The following is a 23,496-nucleotide window of genomic DNA, read 5'->3' as shown; positions in this document are numbered from 1 at the left end:
CATATAAGACTCCATGTACATATACTCCGTATATAAGTACTCCATAATCTAATGCATATAAGATACGATAAGAAATCTGTTTTTTCTCTCTTTCTTTAATATTTTTTTATGTTATGTGACATTTTTGCTTTGGTCCTATATGTGCACACAGGTGTTCTCCTAAAAGGAGGGAATAACGGTATGATTCTATATAGAAAAATGTGGGAAAGTAGATTTCAACAGGAAATGCTGTCGTCTGAACTCATGCCCCCATTAACATCTCAAAAAACCCCCCAATTGTAAAGCCGGTTCGAACATTTGAGCAAAATAAAAAGAATTAATGTTGAAGGAATCCCTGTACTAATCTTTCAGGAAACTCCTGTCAACTGCATTTCACCTAAACCCCGTTAGATCTTCGTGGTTGAAACTTCGCACCAAAGATTACTGCCTTGTATCGTTACTTGGAATGTGCTGTTTTCTTTTGTGCTTATTCCTTTTATGAATAGTTGGGTCGAAATTCAGTTCTGGTATCCAACACTAGATTGATGTCAAAATTGGATTGGAATATTACTAATTGACCAACAGACAGGGTTAAGCTTCCCTTGCGGTTATTTACCTTTTCCTAGAAAACTTTTATCATGTAGAAATTTGTTTTTAGATAAGCCAAGTTCAGTCCTTCAGAATTCTCCAGGGTTCTAATTCAGAATTCTAATACATAGTTTGAACAATCCTTTGGCATGTAGTTCTTCCAAGTTGTTCAGAATACGGTTACGCATAAAATTCACCTTAGAAAAACTTTCCGTTAAAATAACCAAAAACTAACTGATGAAATTGAAGTGGCGTGGCTTAATGTATGAAATGCTGTATGCAAGAAATGTGATCTCATGGTTGCTTGATAGAAGGTGGGACATATAACTAGAGAGCCTCCTGAGATCCTGGAAAGGTAAACTGAAAAAAGTTGTGCCGAAATCAAATCAATCTAATCAAGTCAAATTTATTTTTTTACTCTTTTCACTGGTGTCTCATATAATTATAATACACATTTTTATAATTTGTATTTGGTGTTATTTTTTGTTTACGTATTTTCCCTTTCTGGTGTACATGGTTTAGCAATTAACATCAACTTCCTATGTTTTCTTTAGTAAATGTGTATGAATGTCTTTGAGATTCCGCAGATTGGCATAAACGCCTCTTAGATGCATGTGGTTCGTAGGTGGGATGAGTCAGTTTTTCCACTTGAGTTAATTATTTATATTTAGGGTTTCCTTTCGTCTTCAAATTAAACAGAATTTCAGGTTCGTGTTTAGATGACTGAATCAAATGACGTGTATCAAATGGCTAGTCTTCTATCCATATAAAACTATATAGTGAGGAGAAGGATAATTATGATAAAGATAACCCTAAAAGGTTAGGATCTTCTTTTGTGATGGAAATAAAAAAAAAAAAATCATTCTGACATCGTGCTTCTTCTAATTTTTGGTTAAAATTTTGGATGTTTTTGACGTAATTGTTTAATGTATTTTTAAAGTAAGGGTTAGGTATTAATGAATTCAAACCAAGGCTATTGAGTTCAAAGGCACGAAACCTAAGTTAGAGTCAGGTTTGGGTTATAGAGATTGACATTCACCGATTCGTCCCATAATTACCATAGCTGTAATTGTGCAGCTCTAAGCAATATGACCTTATGTTATCCTCACACTCAGACTATCGTAATAGCTTTTGCGTTTTTTTTGGGGAAATGTGCCAAAGTAGAAGCTTTAAACAGGATTGTTGTAAAGCTGGGATGTTATCCAGTCTATAATATGTCTTGTTTAACGGAGTCATTCAGTTTGTAAGATGATCAGTTTGCTGTATTTGCAGGCACAAATATATACATTAAGTAATGGAATGAACCATACAGACTCCTTTTTATGGCTACTCGTCTTATGGTTGATCTATTTCAGACGGTGCTGAGTCGTCTAAGAATATTAGTGGAATATTATTGGCTGAAAGGGCAGGAACTTTGGGGCCGGTGGAGCGATCGAATGGATCAGCAGATCCAGGATAGGCGAAATAATATTTTACTTTATTCTCCTCGATGACCAAATGATTTCGACATGTAATACACGTTGGCTGGCTTGGCTTCCATGATTTTGACATTCTTCCAGTTTATTGATAAGCCACTTTTAGTGGCTCCATCGGACAGAGAAATTAGGGCTAGGAGTAGCTGCAGTTTATAGCCGTTGAGAAATGCTATGCTATATGTGAAGTGACATATGGTCAAGACTCCTGATTCTGTGCCTAATTTGGAGACTGATAGTCAATATCTGTGTTGTGCATGACAAGATGAGACCTATTGCACAGATAAAGAGTTGTGAAGCAGCTATTCTCCCCGGAGTAGCCTTTCATATGTTCTGATCGAGAAGAAGGGCTCTGTTGGTCATTTAAGCAGACTTTACTCTGTATCTGAATGCATAGTTTTAATAGTTGGAAAGGAATGGCTCCTGAGGGACTTTGGTCGGTTGAATCAAAGGCTGCTCTGGAGTCAATATAGACAATGAAAGCAACTTGGTCAAATTCATTCGCCCTTGTGTTATTTGTTTCACCGTAGAACTTTGTTCAGTTGTCTATCTTCCAGGTATGAAACCAGCTTGTTCTGACCTAAGCGTTTTCTGAGGTACGTATAACGTCATTTGTTGCTACAATATCATAGAGAAAACTTTCCCAGGTACGGACACTAGGGTCACCTTATATAGTTGTAGCATTCTTTCTCCAACCTTCTCCTCTTCTAAATTGATAGTATCACTCAAGTTAGCTAGTCTTTGGGATGGATCTCCGAATTTCAAACTGTTGTAATATCATTTGAAGCCATAATAGTTAAGAGGAGCAAGCCAACCTAGTCGAAGTAGTTCGGCCAAAATGCTGCGGATTCAGCGCCTTTTAGCGTTTTCATCTCTATGATAGCAGTTTGTATTTATTCAACTGAGGAAGGCTCAAGGTTTAATACTCATAGGTGGCAGGGGGACATAGGGAGTTGACGCCTATCAATGGAACCCTTAATTTACGAAAATGTCATGATTAGTTCAGAGAAACTTGGTGTTTTGCTAATTGCATTTTTCTAATTTGCTGTATGACAAAAGAAATCTAAAAAGCTTCATATAATTACTGATTAAAAATGTTTTTGTTTTTTTAATGGTTACGACTTTTGTTCCTCTTTCGGCTAAAAATTTGTAAACCATTGGCAGACTAAACAAAAGTAACTGAATACCAGTCATTTCTCCAAAAACTCTTTTTTGTCTTGAAGCTTCATTCTTTTTGTTTACAGGTACACGAGAAATTGAAGCCGATGATGGCAGATCTTCAAATGAGTAATTTAGAAAAAACGCTTCTCGCATGGTGCCGATATTCGGTCAAAGACTACGAAGGTGTGGAAATCAACAATTTCACTAGCTCTTGGTCGGACGGCTTGGCTTTTAATGCTGTTATTCACCGTTGGAGACCCAGTTTATTCGATTGGGATTTTGTATCAAAAAGACATCCTAACGCTCGACTCGAACATGCATTCCGAACTGCGAAAAATCACCTTAAAATTGAAAGACTACTTGATCCCGAAGATGTGAATAATAGCAGCCCAGACAAGAAATCAATTCTCATTTATGTTCTGTGCCTTTTTCAGGTTGGTTTTTAATGTACTATTGTTAAACCAAGTATTTCGGAAAATAGTCTGAAAATTCAAGAATCCTGTTTCTTTTATTCATTTTATTTATCTACCTACTAGTTGCCGAAGCCGATTTTTTTTTGCTTTTGCTTTTAACTTGGCTTTTTGAAATCAAAGCATATCAAGCACGAAATTCGAGTTCTAAGCAATTGTAGCTTGAATTCTTTTGGTTACAAAGAAAGGGGTGATGTATTAATTAATTTGTCTCGATTCAGCATAAATGAAAAGGAGACGTATAATGGTTCCCAGAATTTAGCAACTGATTTAGCACGAGCTATTACCGTATATATTTCCACATCGAAGTAAAAAACTGAAAAAATAGAAATTAATTGTGTGGACTTTGGATCGTTGAAAGCCAGTAGGCACTGGTGTTTCCTTTAGCAGAACAATTTTGTAAAGTAAATACTCAAATCCTCCTCATTATTTTAGCCGAAAGGAAACTTTCCCTTTGGAAAGTTCTGATAAATTCTGGCAAGGACTCTTTTCATAGTTAATGTTTTTAATATTTTTATAAAATGGAGTAAAATGCTAGATCAGAGCAATCTTGTACGCACCAAAAAGGGGGAGGGTGGAGAAAAGGATTATTTCAACTACTTTAACAAGGGCTTCATTAATTTAAGATATTTTATTTTGAAATACTAGTTATTATAAATGAATTGCCTTTTCTTTGAGAATTTTAAATAATAATTTTTTACTGGTTTTGGATAATGATATGTCAAACTGCTTACAATGCCCTTCCACTTAAAGTTAGTTCATCTCTAATTTGTTGTAATATTTTGCACTAAAACAAAGTCGCTATGTTTAGGTAGTGTTGCTAGTGTTAATTAACAGGTTGAATTTCATCCAGATAATTATTTTCGGTTTTTCCTTATGTTAATCAACATTCTTTACAGCGATTTAAGTTTGTTTTGATTGTTTGATTTAATCGAAAATCATGCTCAATTTAATAAGGTAGTTTTCAGGCGCTGCACTTCTTTTTAAAAGGCTACAAAAACGAAAGCAATTTTCAGGTGCATAAATCTTGACTAGCAATCATAACGGGTAACCAGTCAGCGCAGAAGCTTGTGAAAGTTTACAGAAATAGAGTCTTAATTAAAATTAATGAATTGAATGTTCAGTAGACTGTATCGTTATATCGTATTTTTGTTGTTTTATCTCTTTGTGAAATGAAACTTATTTCGATTTTGATAAGATTTCAGCTATGTCAGACCACGGGAAGTCAGCTGACGTAAACAGGCGGAGTTAAATAAAAGCGTTTAATAGAGCTAATTGTTTATTTGATTATTTTTAATAAAACCAAAATATTTTCTTCTTCTTTAAGTAATTGCCTACCTCCAGTTTCTTAGCAATGAATATCATCAGCCACATTTAGGCTACATACCGTTTTTGCTTAATAATGGGAGCAATACAAAAACGAGTCCCTGGTATAGGATTCTCAAACCTTTGACAAAGACCAGACATTTTCTCCTATTTCATTGAAGCCTCGAGAAATTGGTCGGGGCGGGACCTTTAAAATTAACAAACGTTCTGTCCTGCTTTATTATTTGAAACAAGTTATCCCAAATAGAATGCCCTATATTGGAGGGAAGTAACCCTCCCTCCCCATTGTACCCATTAATCGCAGCTAATTAGCATTAGTTTCTATTTCATTACCCATTCATGCTGTAGCTGTAAACTTTACATATTCTGCATGTTCTAACATTTTTGACTCTTGCAGAACTTGGGTTCTTCTTTGTTTTGTTTTTTGTCATAAATAATAGTTGTTCTATAAATTACTAGAAAGAACGTTCACTTTAAATGTTCAAACTAAGGTTTTTTTCAATAGGCTCTACCACATGAAGGAATGGAACTGCCTCAGCCAGAAGAACCACCTACTTCCAATTCAGATTTAGCCTCTTACCACGTCCTTCTTGAAGAAGTCCTCGTTTGGCTTCTTGCTTCGGGAGACAAAATTGACGCGATGACACCAGTTGCAACTGACTTGAAAAATTTGAAAAATCAATTTCATGAGCTCGAACAGTTTCTTATTGAGTTGACTCAACAACAGGGGTCTATTGGAGAAGCAATACAGGAAGGCCACCGCCTGCTAAGGAATACTACAATGCCCACCGAAGAATTTGCTGATGTTACTCTGCAGATGAAAATGCTAACAGACAGATGGGAAAGTCTTCGACTAAAGGCGATGAACCGCCAATCCATCATACATAAATCTATTATGGAAATGCAGAAGTCCAAGCTGATAACGTTCAGAGATTGGCTTAGAGATTCTGAAGATCAGATATCTAGACTTGGAAATATGCCACAAGATATATCTGCTCTGGAAAAGTATCTTGGATACCATACCAAGCTGAAAGAGTTCTTAGATGAAAAGCAAACTGAAGTAGAAGATCTCTCTAAGCTAATTGTTGTGGTTGATGATAAAGAACCTGATGCTGGGGCTCATTTAGAAGATGAATTGAATGCTCTTGGGGAAAGATGGATTCATGTATGTCGATGGTCGAGAGAACGATGGCCAAATGTAGAGGAAATAAAGCAAGCTCATAGTGAAGTCACAGATGTCCTAACGAGAACCAAAGAACGAGTTCAAACTTCAGAACAGGCCTTAAAAATGTTAGAAGCAAATATTGATGTGCAATATGAACAGGAGGAAAAACTTCTGGTACGTACCTTTTTGGAACTAACTTGATATTTGAACTTGTAAAATATAGATTGGAGAAACATCACGTAAGAAAACGAGTCCTAATTATTGACCATTAGTAGAAGTTAAAGGATAGAGAAGACAATGGTTTTGAGAAGGAAAACAGACAAAAAGATATTTTTAGATATTACAATGACTTTCCACTCTTTTGTGGTCTTAAAAAATCGTTTTAATTTGCGAGACTAATTTGGGTTTGATATTTTAAATCGTATTGAAGTTCGATTTATTTTTCAACATAATTAAAATGACGATTAAATTCACATAAGCTGTGGATTCATAGGCTTTCAGACAGGAAGTTTCAAGCAATAATTTTAACAGGACCCGTGCCATGCCCTCCTAAGGCATTTCTAATTTTTGGATTGTCCACCAACTAGGAACATAGAAACTTACCAAAAAGGGAAACACTAACAGATAAAACTGTAAACACTAAAATTAACCTGGGTTAATTTAACATTGAAAGGATTAAAGAAGACGATGCCTTTCCTTTATTGAGGCGGAATTTGCTGTCGGAGGTTGGCATTGCAAAAGTTTTTTTTTTTTTTTTTTTTTTTTTTTTTTTTTTTTTTTTTTTCATATACAGAATATTTTCCAATTTATTTATCACAGAATCCCATATTTCGCTTATAGCGTTTGAAAAAAACATGAAAAAGCAACAAATTCGGCTTGAAAGTCTCATATGTGCAACAAAATCGACAGCCATATGTGCGTCTTGCAAAATATTTACAATATTAAATTGACTAAGGCTAATTGGTGTTTATTAATCCTACTTACTAAGGTTTTGGACTAGGTAGGTTTTAATTCCCGGGTTGACTGACAGCTCAAAAACATAAACATGTCTTAGGATGATGTTGCACGATCCTGCTGAAATGGCCGCTTGAAGAACCAACTAGAAGCCAGAATACCAATATTTTCATATATTGCCATAGATTTCAACTTGTTGGAAAAAGGTCAATGAATGAAGTCAGACAAAACGCACATACTTCAACTAAAAACCTATAGACAAAAAAGAAAAAAATAATGCAGGTAAAAAGCTTTCCAATTGAGAAAATACCCTTAACTCGCGACAAACGTCTAATAAAGCTTTCACCTTTCTCAAGATAGAACAGAGAAATATCAACATCTAAAAATTCCACAGTCTTCAACGAGGAACTTTTAAGACGCATAAAAATATTTCAGAAATAATACGCTTCATATCAGATTTGCCCTCCAACAAAACTCAGGGAGGGACATATTAACCCACTAAACATTGATTTAAGGCATTATACACTAAAATAGAACCTTCACTTGGAGCTATTATAGGATAGCTTTGATGCGATAACATGCTCTGAAAGTCAGTTCCAGATCGACATACACGACCGAATAAAGCTGTCCAATTTAATCTGTGATAAATACACTTTTTTCAAGGGGCCTTATTATGCGTGCACACAACCCCCTCTGGAATCTAAATCTACATGCCCCCACCATCTTCAACCTATGTCTTCTTGAATGAAATAGGGAAATTTTTAACACCCAAAAAAGGAACTATGTGAGATTTTGTTCTATGTTTTTATGCTTATAGTTTTGAAAGGTTTATGGAGTAGAAAAAATATTGAATAAACATCGGACTTATTACTGGTAGTTATAATTAATAGTAACAAATAGAAGATAGTAAAAAATAAAAAAAAATGTAGCTTAATCTGTGCTGTTGCAATTACATATTTGCGATTATTTTTATAGCTTTTCGGTATTTTTTTTTTGTTGTGGTAGTGTTTTCTAGCGATATCTTTTTTTTCGGTTTCAGCATTTTAGGAGCTGGCAATAGTCATTGTATTTGGCTAGACAATCTAGCTTAATACTCTTTAAACAACGTTAACTAACTTACTTACTTGACTTATGTCTCCTGCCGGGCGCTGCTCGGCGTAGAGAGTGACGTCTGCCTCCTCCATCCACTTCGGTCCATGGCAAGCGTTTGCACATCGCTCAACCTGATATTTGCCATCGTCAGGAACTTGGACAGGCTGTCAGACCATCGTTTCTTCGGTCGGCCGCGAGGTCGCTTCCAACCGGCTTTGACAGGGTCGAAGTCATGGATCGTTTTCGCAGGTATGTGTGGAGGCATTCGAAGTAGATGTCCGAACCATCGTAGTGTTCGCTCGGCTGCTTGGGTCGAAAACCGAGACTGCTTGGTGAGCTGCAGCAGCTTCTCATTGCTGACAAAGTCGAACCATCGTAGACCTTCGATCCTCCTCAGGCTCTTCGACTGAAAGACATCAATTGCCTTGAGGGTTGCGGCTGAAGCTTGCCACGTCTCAGCTCCATAGAGCATCACAGAACCGACGAGGGCGTTGAAAATCCGCAGCTTCGTTGTGTGACTGATGTTCGGTTTTCGCCAGAGGTAACGGTTCAGTCTGCCCATGGCAGAAGACGCTTTGGATATTCTCGCTTGCAGTTCAGAAAGAAGTGAGCCATCTGAAGAAATTATGGAGCCCAGGTAGGTGAACCTTTGGACAACTTCGATGCTAGTGGTGCTATCCAGGCTAACTGAAGGATTGGCAGCAGGAGAGGATGGGTCAATGGCCATAATTTTCGTTTTAGTCCAGTTTATCTGCAGTCCTACTTTTGCAGCCTCTTCTCGTAGGATTCGAAGCGCTTCCAGCAACTGCTCCATGGAGTCCGCCAGAATGGCCAAGTTATCGGCAAAATCAGCATCTGTAATGACACGATCTCCAAACTTGAGTCCAAAGCTGAGACGTGAAGTAGTCCTTGTCATAACGTAGTCTATGATGACATTGAAGAGCTCTGGGGCAACTGCACATCCTTGACGCACTCCTGTCGTGATTTGGAAGAACCGGCTGCGGCGGCCGTTCACTTGAACACAGCTCTCCGTCCCATGGTGTAGAGCTTTGAAGAGTCTGCAGTATTTCTCGGGGAGGCCTGTCGATTCTAGAATCCGCCAAAGAACTTCTTGGTCTACTGAGTCTAACGTAGCGTGGAAGTCGACGAAGATAAAAAAAGCTTTGTGTCGGAACTCCGTGGGTTTTTTTATGATCTGACGGATCGTAAAAATCTGCTCGATGGTTGAACGGCCCAACATGAAACCAGCTTGCTCCGGTCACTAGATTTTACGAATGATATCTTGACATCGATCTAACAGGACCATTGAGAAAAGTTTTCCCGGGACAGACAGTAGGGTTATTCCACGGTAGTTCAAGCAGTCGCTTCTAGAACCTTTCCTCTTCCATAAAGGGATAATTACACCCTTCCGCCAATCTTCGGGAATTATCTCGGTTTGCCAGATTGTAGAGAACAAGGTGTGGATAAACAGGAGCATAACAGGACCTGCATATATTAGCAGCTCCGCACTCAGGCCACAGATACCGGCAGCTTTATTGTTCTTGAGCCTTTTTACTGCATTTCCAATTTCTGATGGGCTGAAAGGCTCGTCTGGAGGAGCATCTGTTTCGTATCTTGGACTGCCAGGTTGGCTGGGACTATCAGTAGGAGGCTTAGACGGGCTAGTGTTGTTCAGGAGTGAGCAGAAGTGGTCCTTCCACCGCTCGAGACAAGAACCCTCATCAGAGAGAAGTGTCCCATCCCTGGATAGGACGGGTCCCAATGCTGGTGTTTTATTTTCTGTGAGATTGCGGAGTTGCTTGAACAGGCTACCCATGTCTTTTTTTTTGCTGCTAGTTCGATTTCATCGGCTTTCCGTGCAACAAACTGAGTTCGGTCTCGGTGAATAAGTCTGTTCCGCACTCCATTGAGCCTTCGATAGGTGGCCATGTCCCCAAGAAGTCTTGCCCTCCGCCTTTGCTCTATGACCTGCAGTGTTTCGTCAGTTAGCCACGATTTCTTCGGGAAACTCCGCTTGCCAAGCACCAGCTGTGCTGCTTGGCTTGTCTGTGATTTAAAATACTTCCAGGCGTCTTCGCTGTTGTTGAGTGTGCCCAGGAGCTCAAAGCGATTTGATATCTCAACACTATACTTCTGGCGAGTATATGGCTCCTTTAGTTTCCCAATATCCGCTGCTACTGGTTTTCTTTCCGATCGCTGTGCATGGTGGCGAAGCTGGACATCAGCACACACAAGCCTGTGATCTGCATTTCCGAGCTCTGCTGATCTGTAAGTTCTGCAGTTCTTCAGCGATGATCTCCAGCGTTTAGAAATTATGACGTAGTCAATCATCTTCTTTGTGCGACCGTCGTTACTATACCACGTGTACTGGTGGATAGTCTTACGTTGAAAGTAGGTGTTTGCGATCACAAGTTCATGCGATCGGCACAGTTCGAGTAGGCGAAGGCCGTTATCGTTCAGTGGGTCGGGGGATACAGGTCCAAGTGTGCCACGCCAAACACCCATATCATCTCACACTGTGGCATTGAAGTCACCGAGAAGAACAGTGACATCGTGGGGGGAAACTGTTGACAGACATCTGGACAGAGCAGAGTAGAACTCTTCCTTGGTTACGTCGTCGGAATCGTTGGTCGGGGCATAGCATACAAAAATTGACTATAGTTAACTAAACTATAGCTAAAAGAGTTAATGAAAGAAACAGTTTTGACAGGTAGCTTAGACGAGTGTTCCACCGTGTAGATTAACGAAAACGAGATTAGGATTGTGCGGAACAGCAGACAACATAGTTTTTTTTTTCAAATGCCCCAAAGTCCTTTTCAAAAAAATAATTCCATACTGATTGGAAGCTTGCCAACACATTTCTTTGTAACTAGAGGTTTGCTTGGCATTGGCACGTACATAGAATTTTGTTAAGGGAGGTTGTGATGTGGGAAAAACAGCATAAAATAGACGAATTATATCGAAAACAAATCAATTATCGTGCAAATCATTGAAGTCATTCTATTTTGGGATGGAAAGGTCTGGTTGTACGGAAGCAGGTCCAAAGACGCTCCTCCTTCTTTGGCGGAATGAACTACCTAATATTATGTTTAGTGCTGATACTATAAAGAAAGCTTTCATACCAATTCAAAAAACTTGTCTATTGTGCTACGGTCTATACAGGACTGAATAAGTAAACAAATAGATTCCTCCCCAGGGTGGTTTTTTCTTTGTTTGAATTTGTTCATATTATTGACTTTTTTATGTAGGTCTTGGAGAAAGAAGTGAAAACCCTTGTTTCCGAGCTCCTTCGCCTTGATGGTCTAGTTCAAAAGTTAAGCCAAGCATTGCAGTTACTTTTTCAAGGAAAACAGCCCAAAGGAGACCGTCCTTCTAAAGTTTGTATCATCCTTTATTGTATTGCGTTTACATTAACTTTATAATAGAAATTAACGCTATTCTACTTGAAACTCACAGTTCTGAAAGACAAAGAACATCAATAAGTTAATCATTAGTTGACGATTAATTTAAGTGTTATATTGGAAAACCACGAAAGTAGAGAAAGTTTTTAAAACACTAAGATCATAGATATATAATTAACTAGAAGGGCGATAAAGAGTTGAAACTATTTCTAGCGTAGAATTAGATTGAACCCTCTACTTAAACTGGTTTGCGAATGCTAGAGCGGCCAGATAAGTTTCAAATGGTGTGTTTCACTCTTCCTCGGGCTAATGAAATAATCAAATTTAACTCACAGATTCTATCTAGCACTTTATATCTGTCATATTTAACTGGTATATTTAGAAAACCACGAAAGGGGAGTTTTTTAAAACACTATATATATATATATATATATATATATATATATATATATATATATATATATATATATATATATATATATATATATATATATATATATATATATATACATACATACATACATACATATATATATATATATATATATATATATATATATATATATATATATATATATATATATATATATATATATATATATATATATATATATATATATATATATATATATATATATATATATATATACTACTACTACTACTACTACTACTACTACTACTACTACTACTACTAACAACTCACCGCAGCACCTAGCTGCCTGAGGACAACACAGCTACGCACGCTCTTCCTCCATCCCGACCTGCTTTCCGTTTAGCCCTAGACGGTTGGCCGAAAAGCACAATCTTCGGAAATGCGTCATCCTTCATCCACACAATGTGCCCTAGCCACCTCAACCTTTATTTCATTATAGCCCTAGAGAACGGTATTGAACCACATTTTTCGTGTAGCCTATTGTTTGAAATACGGTCAGTCAGCCGGGTATCCAGAACTATCCTTAAGCAATTTCTCTGGAAAACATCTAGCAAATCTTCATCCGCTTTTCGAAGCGCCCAAGCTTCAGAGCCATATTTGACCATTGTCATCACTGTAGCTTCTAATATTCTAATCTTGGTTTGCAGACTTATCTTCCTATTCTTCCAAACTTTTTTTACTGTGAAAAAACACCCTGAGCCTTGGCTATTCAACTTTTGACATCTTCACTGCTCCAACCATCTTTACTAATAATACTACCAAGGTAAGTGAAGCTGTTCACCTGATCAATCTTTTCATTACCCAACTTCACCTTTTCATCTTCACTTATTCCTAGCCTTAGTGACTTAGTCTTTTTAACATTAATTTTCTAACCTATTCTAGCACCCTGAACTCGCAAAACATCTAAAACTTAATTCACTTTGCTAACACTTTCATCTAGGATGCTTAAATCATCAGCATAATCTAAGTCCAGGAGACTTTTTCCTCCCCATTTGATTCCGTGTTCTCCCATTGTCTTCCCTGTATTCCTCAAGACAAAGTCCATCAAAATAATCCATATTAGAACACAACCCTGCTTAACTCCTGATTTAATACAAAACCAGCTGCTAACCTCTTTTCCTACCTTAACCGCAGCAGTGTTGTTCTCGTACATAGCACTAATCACATTAATGTATTTGTCTGGTATACCATGCAAGGACATTTGCTAAAGATCTTCTATCAATAGAATCGAACGCTTGCTCATAATCTATAAAACTGAGGACCAAAGGTGTTTGAAAACTCAGGCGCTTCTCAATTATTAACCTAAGAGTGAAAATTTGGTCGACACATCCTCTATCTTTTCTAAAACCGCACTGCTCTTCTCTTAAAACTATGTCTACGGCATCTCTCAGTCTAAAAAGTATCATATTACTAAGTAATTTACTACCTACAGAGACCAGACTAATCCCTCGATAATTACCTCACTCACTTTTATCACCTTTCTTATAAAGTGGCTTAATTAAGGTTTTCCTAAAATCGTTAGGTACTTCCCCTTTTTCAAAAATCATATTCATGATCTTCAGTAACTTATTTCTATCCTCCGAGCCACCCTATTTAAAAAACTCATTTACCACACTATAAGCACCTGGAGCATTATTATTTTTCAATCCTTTTAGTACTGTCGCTAATTCTTCCTCACAAAACAAAACTTCCTTCACATCAAAGATATCACAAACTTTTTCACTTTCCTCTATATCTCTTCCTTCAACTCTATATCGGTTAATCAAATTGTCAAAACGTTCGGCCCATAACTCTCTAGTTTATTTCTTATTATTATTTGTCACCCCACTTCAATTTGTAAGTGAAGCAAATTCGCGCTGTAACATTCCTCCTGATTTGTTAAAATATCGGCACAATATTTTATTATAACACCATCTTGTTGAGTTTTCCGGATCTTTGATAATTTCATCTGAGGCTTCTAGTTTTCAACTCTGTGCTCTATATCTTAATGCTTTATCCATTTTCTTTATATTCTATTCGTTTTCATATGATCTATCACTAAGGTAATTCTTGTACAAATCCTTTCTATCAAACATAAAGCTTTTTCACTAATATTCTTAGCTGCAGTTCTAGCTTTCTTCCCTAAGATACCTTCAGCAACTTCACAAATTATTTTTCTAAAATACTTCCAACCATCTTCCACATTATCAAAATTTAGACTCTTAAGTTTAGTATTCAACTGTTCCTGGAAAGTTTCTCTCAAATTCTTATCCTGGAGTCTACCAACATCATAACTTCCCGGGAGGTAGTTACCCTTCCTATATTTCAGCTTTAAATTATACTAGATGGTGATCTTTACTCTTAACATCGATAACGGCACTCCTATATACCCTAGTATATTTTATTAATCCTGCCAGTCTTCGGTTTACAATAACATAATCAATAAGGTTTGCTGTCTTACCATCACGTGAATGCCATGTTAACTTATGAGCCATTTTATGACCAAACACCGTTTTGATTATAACTAGATCATTATACCTACAAAATTTCAAAAGTCTGTATCCATTAGTGTTTTCTTTTCCTACACCAAATTTACCTAGGCTAGGATACCGTCTATCCCTATTTCTACCAACCTAGGCGTTAAAATCTCCTACTAAAAACATCATATTTCTACCTGGGATCCTGTCTATTTGCTCCTGTAATTGTAAGTAAGATTTATCTGAGTCAGTAGTATCTCCTTGAGTTGGTTCAAAAGCGGCACATAATACTATAACTGATAACATTAATTTTTTAGTCATAAAATGAGCAATTAGTATTCTATTATTAATTCCTTCCCAGCCTAAACAAGATTTAGCAGCTTACATATTCATCATGAGCTCTACTCCCTGTCTATGTACCCCATCCTTCCTGCCTGAGTAAACAAATTCTATATCACCTAATTTCAAATTTCCTACCCCTGGGATATGAGTTTCTGAAACTCCTAATAAATCCAGTTCGAATCGTCTGAATTCGTCAGTCAAAATGTCGATACGATAGTCATTTTTTAAAATTATTTTCGCCTCAGGAAAAGCAATGATCCCGGATACCAGTGCAGGACGGGGATCACATATCTTCTCAAGTCTAAACCGAAGTGCTTAAGCCGGCCTAGAACCGGACAGCAAGAAGTCCCTGGGACCTCCATGAATGGAGGCTTTGTGCAATCCTGGGCCCTTCTTGATCACAACATGATTTTCAGCACCTGGCGATGCTCTTATATCAACAAGAGTCGAAATCCTGCACAGACAGTCTCAAGCTTAATACCCCCGACTTATTATTTACTCATGTCTATAGATATTTTGCTACTATGGGGAGGCAGCCCATAATAGATAAATTAGCTAGGAAGAGGTTTTTCAGCCCGAAAACGCCAGTCAAAACATACCAAGCCGAGAAGAATTATCCATGAGTCAGAATCCCGTGCGAATGCTGTGTTGTTTACTAGGCTATAATTTCCTCGAGGGGTGCCACTCCTCAAGTAGGAATAGAGTTGACCGCAAGGTCCCCAGTCTTGCAGGTACCCCGAAAGGGTCGAGGCAGCCCTTTACAGAGGCCGTTGTCCATACACCTGGATTTTACGCCCTGCCGTAGTTGTCCTCCTATAGGGGATCCTCCCGCCATGGTGGTCTGCATCACCATGCAATTTAACCCATTACTGGGTTAAATATATATATATATATATATATATATATATATATATATATATATATATATATATATATATATATATATATATATATATATATATATATATATATATATATATATATATATATATATATATATATATATATATATATATACATATATATATACATATATACATATACTATACATATATATATATATATATATATATATATATATATATATATATATATATATATATATATATATATATATATATATATATATATATATATATATATATATATATATATATATATATATATATATAATAATAATAATAATAATATATTGCGAAAACAGGCTTGCGCCTCTATCTACAAAAATTTAAATAATCAAATGCTTTATCACTATAATGTTTGTCAATTTTGTTCTTAAATGCATTGACTGAATCTGAGTTAACAGTGTCTGATGGTAGCGCATTCCACTCGGAGACAATGCGGTTGCTGAATGTCCATCTACCAACATCTTTTCTGAGACACTATTCGATTAGCCTAAACTCGGGACCTCTCAGTTTATTATTCTTGAATGCTATTATCTCTTCAGGAGGGGTGTTGTCGTAATGTCTGTCGCATATTTTGTATACTTCAATAAGATCTCCTCTTAAAAGGCGGTATGAGAAGCTTGGGAGTGACAGTTTTTTCAAACGGTCTTTGTATGATAAGTCTATAAGTGATGGAACAAATTTAGTAGCTCTCCTTTGGATTTTTTTTATTGCATTGCTGTCTTTTTGGAAAAACGGTCTGGTTGTTGTATGACCATATTTGATCATTGGTCTCACTAACGATTTGAAGAATATAGAAAACAGTGTTGAGTCAGTAAGAGAGAAATTTCTTTGAATAATTCCCAAGACTTGTGATGACTTAGAGATGATTGACTCGTAGTGCTTGGTGAAAGTCATACCACTGTCTATTGTCACTCCCAGGTCTCGAGCTTCTTCTTGTATAGGTATCTGTTGTCCTTCAAAGCATTAGTGCCGAGAAATGTGTTTTGGGCCTAGCCGAATGTGACAACTTTTTTCTGTATTCACTTCCATGCTCCATTTTTTCATCCATTCTGCTGTTTTGTTTAAGTGTTGCTGTAGTATTTCTGTATCTTCAAAGCTTGTTATTGCGTAAAAGATTTTTATGTCATCTACATAAAGCAGTATCTCTGAATATATGTTTTTTGGGAGATCATTTATGTAAATATTAAACAGTAAAGGCCTCAGAACACTACTTTGAACTACTCTACTTGTAACTTTTGTCTCGTTGCTGCTAAGGTATCCCTCCAGTCTCACTCGCGGAGATCTTCCTTTCAGAATGTTGAGAACCCACTTTAGAATAGTATCGCCAACACCGATAGACTGTAGTTTTCGAAGAAGTTGACTTTGTGAGACTTTATCAAAGGCTTTTCGGAGATCTAAGTATAAAATATCTATCTGCATCCCACTATCCATATATTTTCTCCAGGTGTTTGTAGCGACAAGTAGCTGGCTTTCTGCTGATCTTTTCTTGAGGAATCCAAACTGTGCTGGTGAAATGAGGCTCCTTTCGAGTAGGTACTGTAATATATTATCGTGGAGTAAAGATTCTAGTATTTTGCATGTGATACAGGTTATACTGATAGGTCTGTAATTACTTGGATCTGACTTGCTTCCTTTTTTGAAGAGGGGTATCACTGTTGCTTGCTTCCATGTATCAGGCAGGTTCCCTGTTTGTAGCGACTTGACAAAAATGTAGTGCAATGGCGCTGCAATTTCTTGTGCCAGCTCTTTGAGCACTCTAGGATGTAGGCCATCTGGACCTTCTGATTTGTAAGGGTTTAGATTTTTTAGTTTTATGTAGACCATTTGTATTGTCAGTTCTATTTCTTCAAATTTGCCTACGACTAGTGGCTGACATTTCTCTTGATTTTCATCTTTGTCGCACTCTGTTGTAAAAATTGTGGAAAACTGCTGATTTAGTAGGTTGGCTTTAGCTATTGGGTCACTGATTGTTAAATTTGTTCCTGAGTTTCTAAGATCGGGAAATAACCGGCTGTTCTTGTCTTTATGAATTTACGAAGTTCCAAAACGCCTTGGGGTTGATCTTCGAGTTTTCGGCTACTTTCCTCTCCTTTTCACTTGCTTCTTGTTTAGTGGCTTTCCTGACTTTGTTGGAGATTCTGCGATAATTGCTACGATTACTTTCGGTATCAGTCTGCTTGAGCGTCTCCCAGGCTTGCCGCTTGGTTTTTATTAGGCCAAGGATGTCTCGTTTTAGAGGCGGTCGTTTAAATATTTTGACTATTTGTACATAATTCTTTGTGAGGTCTATGATTACGGATGCAAACTTTCTGTACATGCCATCTACTATATCTGTGTTATTTAGTATTTCAGTCAAGTTGAAAACTTCTAGCTCCGTTCGCATGGTATTGTAATCACCTTTTGAATACATCCACCTCTCTTTTTTTCTCATAGTTTCGCAACTTATAATCACCTCTAAGTAAATTGTAGCCTGGTCCAATTTTCCAACGGGAGGACCTATAGTAAGTTCTTTTATTAGTTCCGTATTACTGCATAAGACTAGGTCCAGTAGTGTTGGCTTGTTGCTTCCTCGGATTCATGTTGGTTTTTTAATAAGCTGTTCGAGGTAATTATCGTTCACTACCTTCAGAAATTCTCTCTGTGAGGGTGACCCGCTATGCTCTAGGAGGTGTGAAAGGTCCCAATCTATGTTAGGGTAATTGAAATCTCCAATGATGAGAGTTGGTTCTGTTAATCTTTGACATATGGCGTGAATATCTTTAAAGAGTACTTGGTCATTCACGGCTGCGCTATTTGGACTTCTATATATTACAGCCAAATTTAGAGTTGCTTGGTTTGTGTTTTATATATGAAGCCAAATAATTTACTGTCCATTTGTTTTTGATGACACTTTCTGGATTGATAAAATGTATAAGACGTAGCAAATAATTACCCCACCATCTTCTTGATCTATGTTAAATGTGTAGCTTTTGTAGCCGTTGATGGCCAACTCAGGTAAAGTTGGGAGATATCGACAGTGTTGAGGCTTAGCTTCGACCACTGCTACTATGTCTGGGTTCTTTGCCGCCATTTCTACTTTTAATTCTGATAATTTGTTTGGTAGTGAATCAGCATTTAAATATAATATCTTTAGTGTTTTTACTTTAGTAGCTTTTTTTTTAGGCTTGAAGGATGGTGGCATTTGTTTGGCTTTGGTTATTCTACTTCATATTTGCCATTGCTCTTCGTTGGAGTCTTTACCTCGCTTCCAATGGATCTGCATCTCCATTTGACGATCGCACTGGGTGCGGGTATTCCTCTTCTGTTGTCTCTTCACGGCGAGCATTTGTCTCTGCATGGGCGTGAGATCTGGGTTTATATATACTTTGGTACGAGTTTCTTCATTTGATGATTTTCTTTTATTTGGAGCTGTCCTCAGGATTGTTTGCCTTTTCATCTCAAGCTCTTGTGATTTTTTTAGCTTAACTAACAAAGTGCGTGGACTACCATCTTCTTTTCGTCTTCCAATCCGGGCAGTTTCTAGTATCTCCCCTCCAGTGATATTTGCCCTGAGCTCGTTTTCTTGAGTCAATTTGACAACCTGTGTAATGTCATTGACAGCAGTAGATTCAGGCAGCCCCATGACTACAAAATTCATCTTTTTCTGTTCTCTTAATTCCTTTTCTACTTCTACCTGAATAATTGCATTTATTGTCGGCTGGATGTCGTGAGGTGAGGGTTTTTCACTATAATTCGAAGGTGTTGCCTCATGAGGTCTGTGAGGTTGAGCTTCTGTTAGCTGTCGCACTTGAAGCTGTAGAAGTGCTACGTTTCGTTTGGAGCAGGAGAGGCATTCGTATTTAAACAGGAGACACTCGCTGTCTTCTCTCTTCATGACCAGCACGAGATCTGCATTTATACCTCGGCAAGCGGCATGTTCCCACTCGTTGCAGAAAAAGCAGAGGAAAGAGGTGGTAATGTCGACATCTTTGTGACAGTAGCTGCATTCTGTGTTGCTATCTGGGAAACTAGTGCCCAAAGGAATCTCTTTGGGCTCCGTAGGCTGGCTTACCGAGGGACCTTGGCTTTTGGTGGATTCTTCTATCGGAGTCCCTCTAGTATTTTGTGCTTTTGGTGGAGGAGTTGCTTTATATTGGTCGTTGCTAGAAGATTTGCAACTATAGCATTGCCATTGTCCTCGGAGTTTGTCAGCAGCTTCCTTATTGTACGCAAGACCTGCGCAACCAAAGTGGAGCCATTTTAAGCAGTCTCGGCACTGAATTCCTCCTTAAGCTCTTGTTACATTTTTCTTGCACCGTGGGCAGAGTTCTACCATATCTATGTTATTTATTTTGGCAAAGATTTTGTCAGCAAAACCTTCAGTTCAATTTGGCAACACCGGCGTTACAAGCTTTAAAGATTTAGCGGTAGATAAGACCCGTGGGATGTGCAACACACGAATCACCTTATCCCAGCAGTTTAAGGATAAAAAATCCCGCTAGTACTGTACGGCCTCTTGAGAATGTTCGTTGTTGCTCACTTCTGCACAGGCTATCGCCAAAAATGGCAAAATATACTGTCTAAATTTGGCAGCTATGCAATATTTGGCAACTATGTAACTTCACTTATTCAGAAGAAACAGTGATGGCAACAAAGATGGCGCTATATGAAAATAGCAGAATAGATGGCGTGCCAGTCTACATAAGAAAAAAGAAGATGTTGCTGGTGAGAATACCCAGAGAGAAATACCTATACTAAGAATTATAGAAGGTCCCTCAAATACTACTCAACTAAAAATCTAGAATTAGAGTGTAGAAATCAGTATGGAAATAACCTCAAAGTAATACAGAAGCTTTATCCCATTAAGGGCAAAGATGCAAACTCAGCTACAATAACTCTGTATATAACATAGATGGTAGTTTAGACTTATGTTTATATGATGGCAGTTAGTTTATATATATATATATATATATATATATATATATATATATATATATATATATATATATATATGTGTGTGTGTGTGTGTATATATGTATATATATTATGTATATATATATATATCCTTTTGGGAAGGGGGTATATATATATATATATATATGTGTGTGTGTATATGTATATATATATATATGTGTGATATATATATATATATATATATATATATATATATATATATATATATATATATATGTATATATATATATATATATATATATATATATATATATATATATATATATATATATATATATATATATACATTGTATTTTGTATTTTGTATTTTGTATATTATGTATTTAATATATGCAATGCTTTACCCCCCCCCCCCCCTAATGTGCAAATGTATAGCTCAAATTTGTTTTATAAACTTACATATTCATCCTATTTTGTTTTATTTCATTAGCATTAACCAAGCTTGACTTTTTAGAAAGGCCCGGATAATGCGAAAGTACCTTAATTTTATTCTAATTTTCTAATAATTCTATTTCCAATTTTAAAGCGATATAATTGTTCTAATTTTAATTCCTTATTTTATAGCGTTTCCTTCTGGAGAGTCCAACCAGTAAATAAGAAAACTCTTTGAACCCTGTTTTCTTTTTGTTCACTATTCATACCCGTAAGCGAGTTTTCGAACCAACAGGACAACATGAACCGATTAAAGATCAGCTTTATTTGATCATCAACTTTATATATCATATTAAAAATCAAATAACGTAATACCTGACGATAGCCCAGGGGAAGAGTCGAAGCTTATGGATCAAGAGTTTCGTGGTTCAATTCCGCGGTATCTCGCGCGCGCCGCGGAATTGACCCAGGAAACAGGTGAAGACTGAAGATCATTGAAGAGCATTGAACATCTAATCAATATTATCATTGATTAGATCTTCAATTTTTTACTATAGTCCAATTGTAATTTACACAGCAAATAGTATTTTTTCCCCTTTATTTAAACGAGTTGTCGTGAATCTATTCTATACAAATATGCAGAAATTTTTCCGTATTATTTTTTCTTCAAATTTTCCTTTGTCTTTGTCCCTATATCATAAAAACAAGTACCTTTATATGGGTCGGCATGCATTATTTTTTTCATTTTAAGTACTTGACTTTTTTCGAAAGAATTTATTTACAAATTTTTTTTTCTAATCAGTAAGTGTGAGGCAGTACGGTATTCTTTTAGCTAGAAATAGAAACAAGGGAACTCGAATAATTTTTAAAGTTTAATAATATTTCCAAATTTCATAGTTTTATTTAAACTATAATTATATTTACTTATTTAATATAATTTTAATATTTAGTAAAATAGTGTGAATTAAAGTTAATTAATACAATCTAATTCAATCTTAAATTAAAAAAAAACAAAAAACAATAATTCGGCTGCCAAAAAGTGAATAAACTAAAAAAAAGATAATATACAATCTTTTTACAAAATTTCAGAGAGTTAGTGAAATTCATTAAAGTTTTTATGAAAAATGGGCTGAATTTTGATTAAAAAACATTGGTACAAAAATAAATATGTCTAAAACCATACAGCTGATAGAGAAAAACTGAATGAACATCATTCAGCAACGCTAATGTAATTAAAATCGATTTGAAAATCCCGTGCTCCCTCTTTTGATGTTCTATTTTTTTCTTTGTAATCTATTTAAAATATTAAAAGTTTCAAATAGTACAATTTAGAATAATTCTATTTCTAATGGATTTTTCCTCAATAAATAGAAAAATATCAAATTTAGAAAAAAAAGTGGGAGGATATTCTGGCAGCAGGAAACCATCGGAATGATTGGTAGCTCATCCTGATGTCCTTCTGTGTCTCCTATACATATATATATATATATATATATATATATATATATATATATATATATATATATATATATATATATATATATATATATATATATATATATATATATATATATATATATATATATATATATATATATATATATATATATGTATAGGAGACACAGAAGGACATCAGGAGGAGCTATATATATATATATATATATATATATATATATATATATATATATATATATATATATATATATATATATATATATATATATATATATATATATATATTATGTGTGTGTGTGTATGCGCCAGCGTCTTGTCTCCGATTACCCAATACAGTGCTCTACTGGCAATGAATAGACTCACGCTGAAGGTGCAGACCCAGAAACACTCTGCGACGAACTTATCAGACTGATCTGTATTAACCTGCACATGTCGATCCTTCATCAGTGGGAGGATATTCTGGCAGCAAGAAACCATCGGAATGATTGGTAGCTCCTCCTGATGTTCCTCGTGTCTCTGGAGGCACAGGTGGATCTAAGGGTCTGAGGTCCCAATGAGTTGAAGCCAATGCCAGCGTGGAATCAAATTGAACCCTTAACAAACCGGCTAGCAAGTGCTAAAGATACTCTGCAAGTTTCATATGATGTGTATTTCGCTCTATCTCATGCTAATGAAGTAAATGCGATTTAGCGGACATATTCTCTTAGGCACTTACAGTCATGTTTCGAGTTTATTTCTTTGATCCCCTCCCCATACTTTTTATGTAATAAGTGACTATTAGACTCTGTTCTATATGACTACTATTGTAAAGCATGCAAAAAAGACCAGGTTTATTTTTTAAAAGATGGTGTTATAAACCGTTTTTCTGTTAATTTTTTAATCTTTTTTTTTTGCTTATTATTGAAAGGGGATAGATATATTGGATGAATTTTATTTTCTGGGTTAAATTTGAATATGGTCCTTTTTATT

General features: G+C 36.3%; 1 protein-coding gene across 3 annotated transcripts in view; it reads left to right on the top strand.

Moving 5' to 3' along the window:
* The window catches only part of LOC148955446 (dystrophin, isoforms A/C/F/G/H-like), a 504,509-nt gene that overhangs the window by 60,119 nt on the left and 420,894 nt on the right, over positions 1-23,496 (top strand). For 2 of the 3 annotated variants that reach the window (XM_089102277.1, XM_089102283.1), the window contains exons 5-7: positions 3,284-3,634; positions 5,502-6,335; positions 11,456-11,584. In XM_089102277.1, coding sequence (XP_088958403.1) covers positions 3,284-3,634; positions 5,502-6,335; positions 11,456-11,584 — 1,314 coding nt within the window. Of the gene's footprint in view, positions 1-1,308; positions 1,387-3,283; positions 3,635-5,501; positions 6,336-11,455; positions 11,585-23,496 lie in introns of those variants that run through there. The other variant, XM_089102291.1, reaches the window with a different exon arrangement.

Source organism: Artemia sp. Qi Xiang Cuo, chromosome 2 (assembly GCF_049724085.1).
Source record: "Artemia sp. Qi Xiang Cuo chromosome 2, ASM4972408v1, whole genome shotgun sequence".
NCBI classification, from domain to species: Eukaryota; Metazoa; Arthropoda; class Branchiopoda; order Anostraca; family Artemiidae; genus Artemia; species Artemia sp. Qi Xiang Cuo.
Note: the sequence above shows the minus strand (reverse complement) of the source record. Positions and strands in the feature narration are given on the sequence as shown.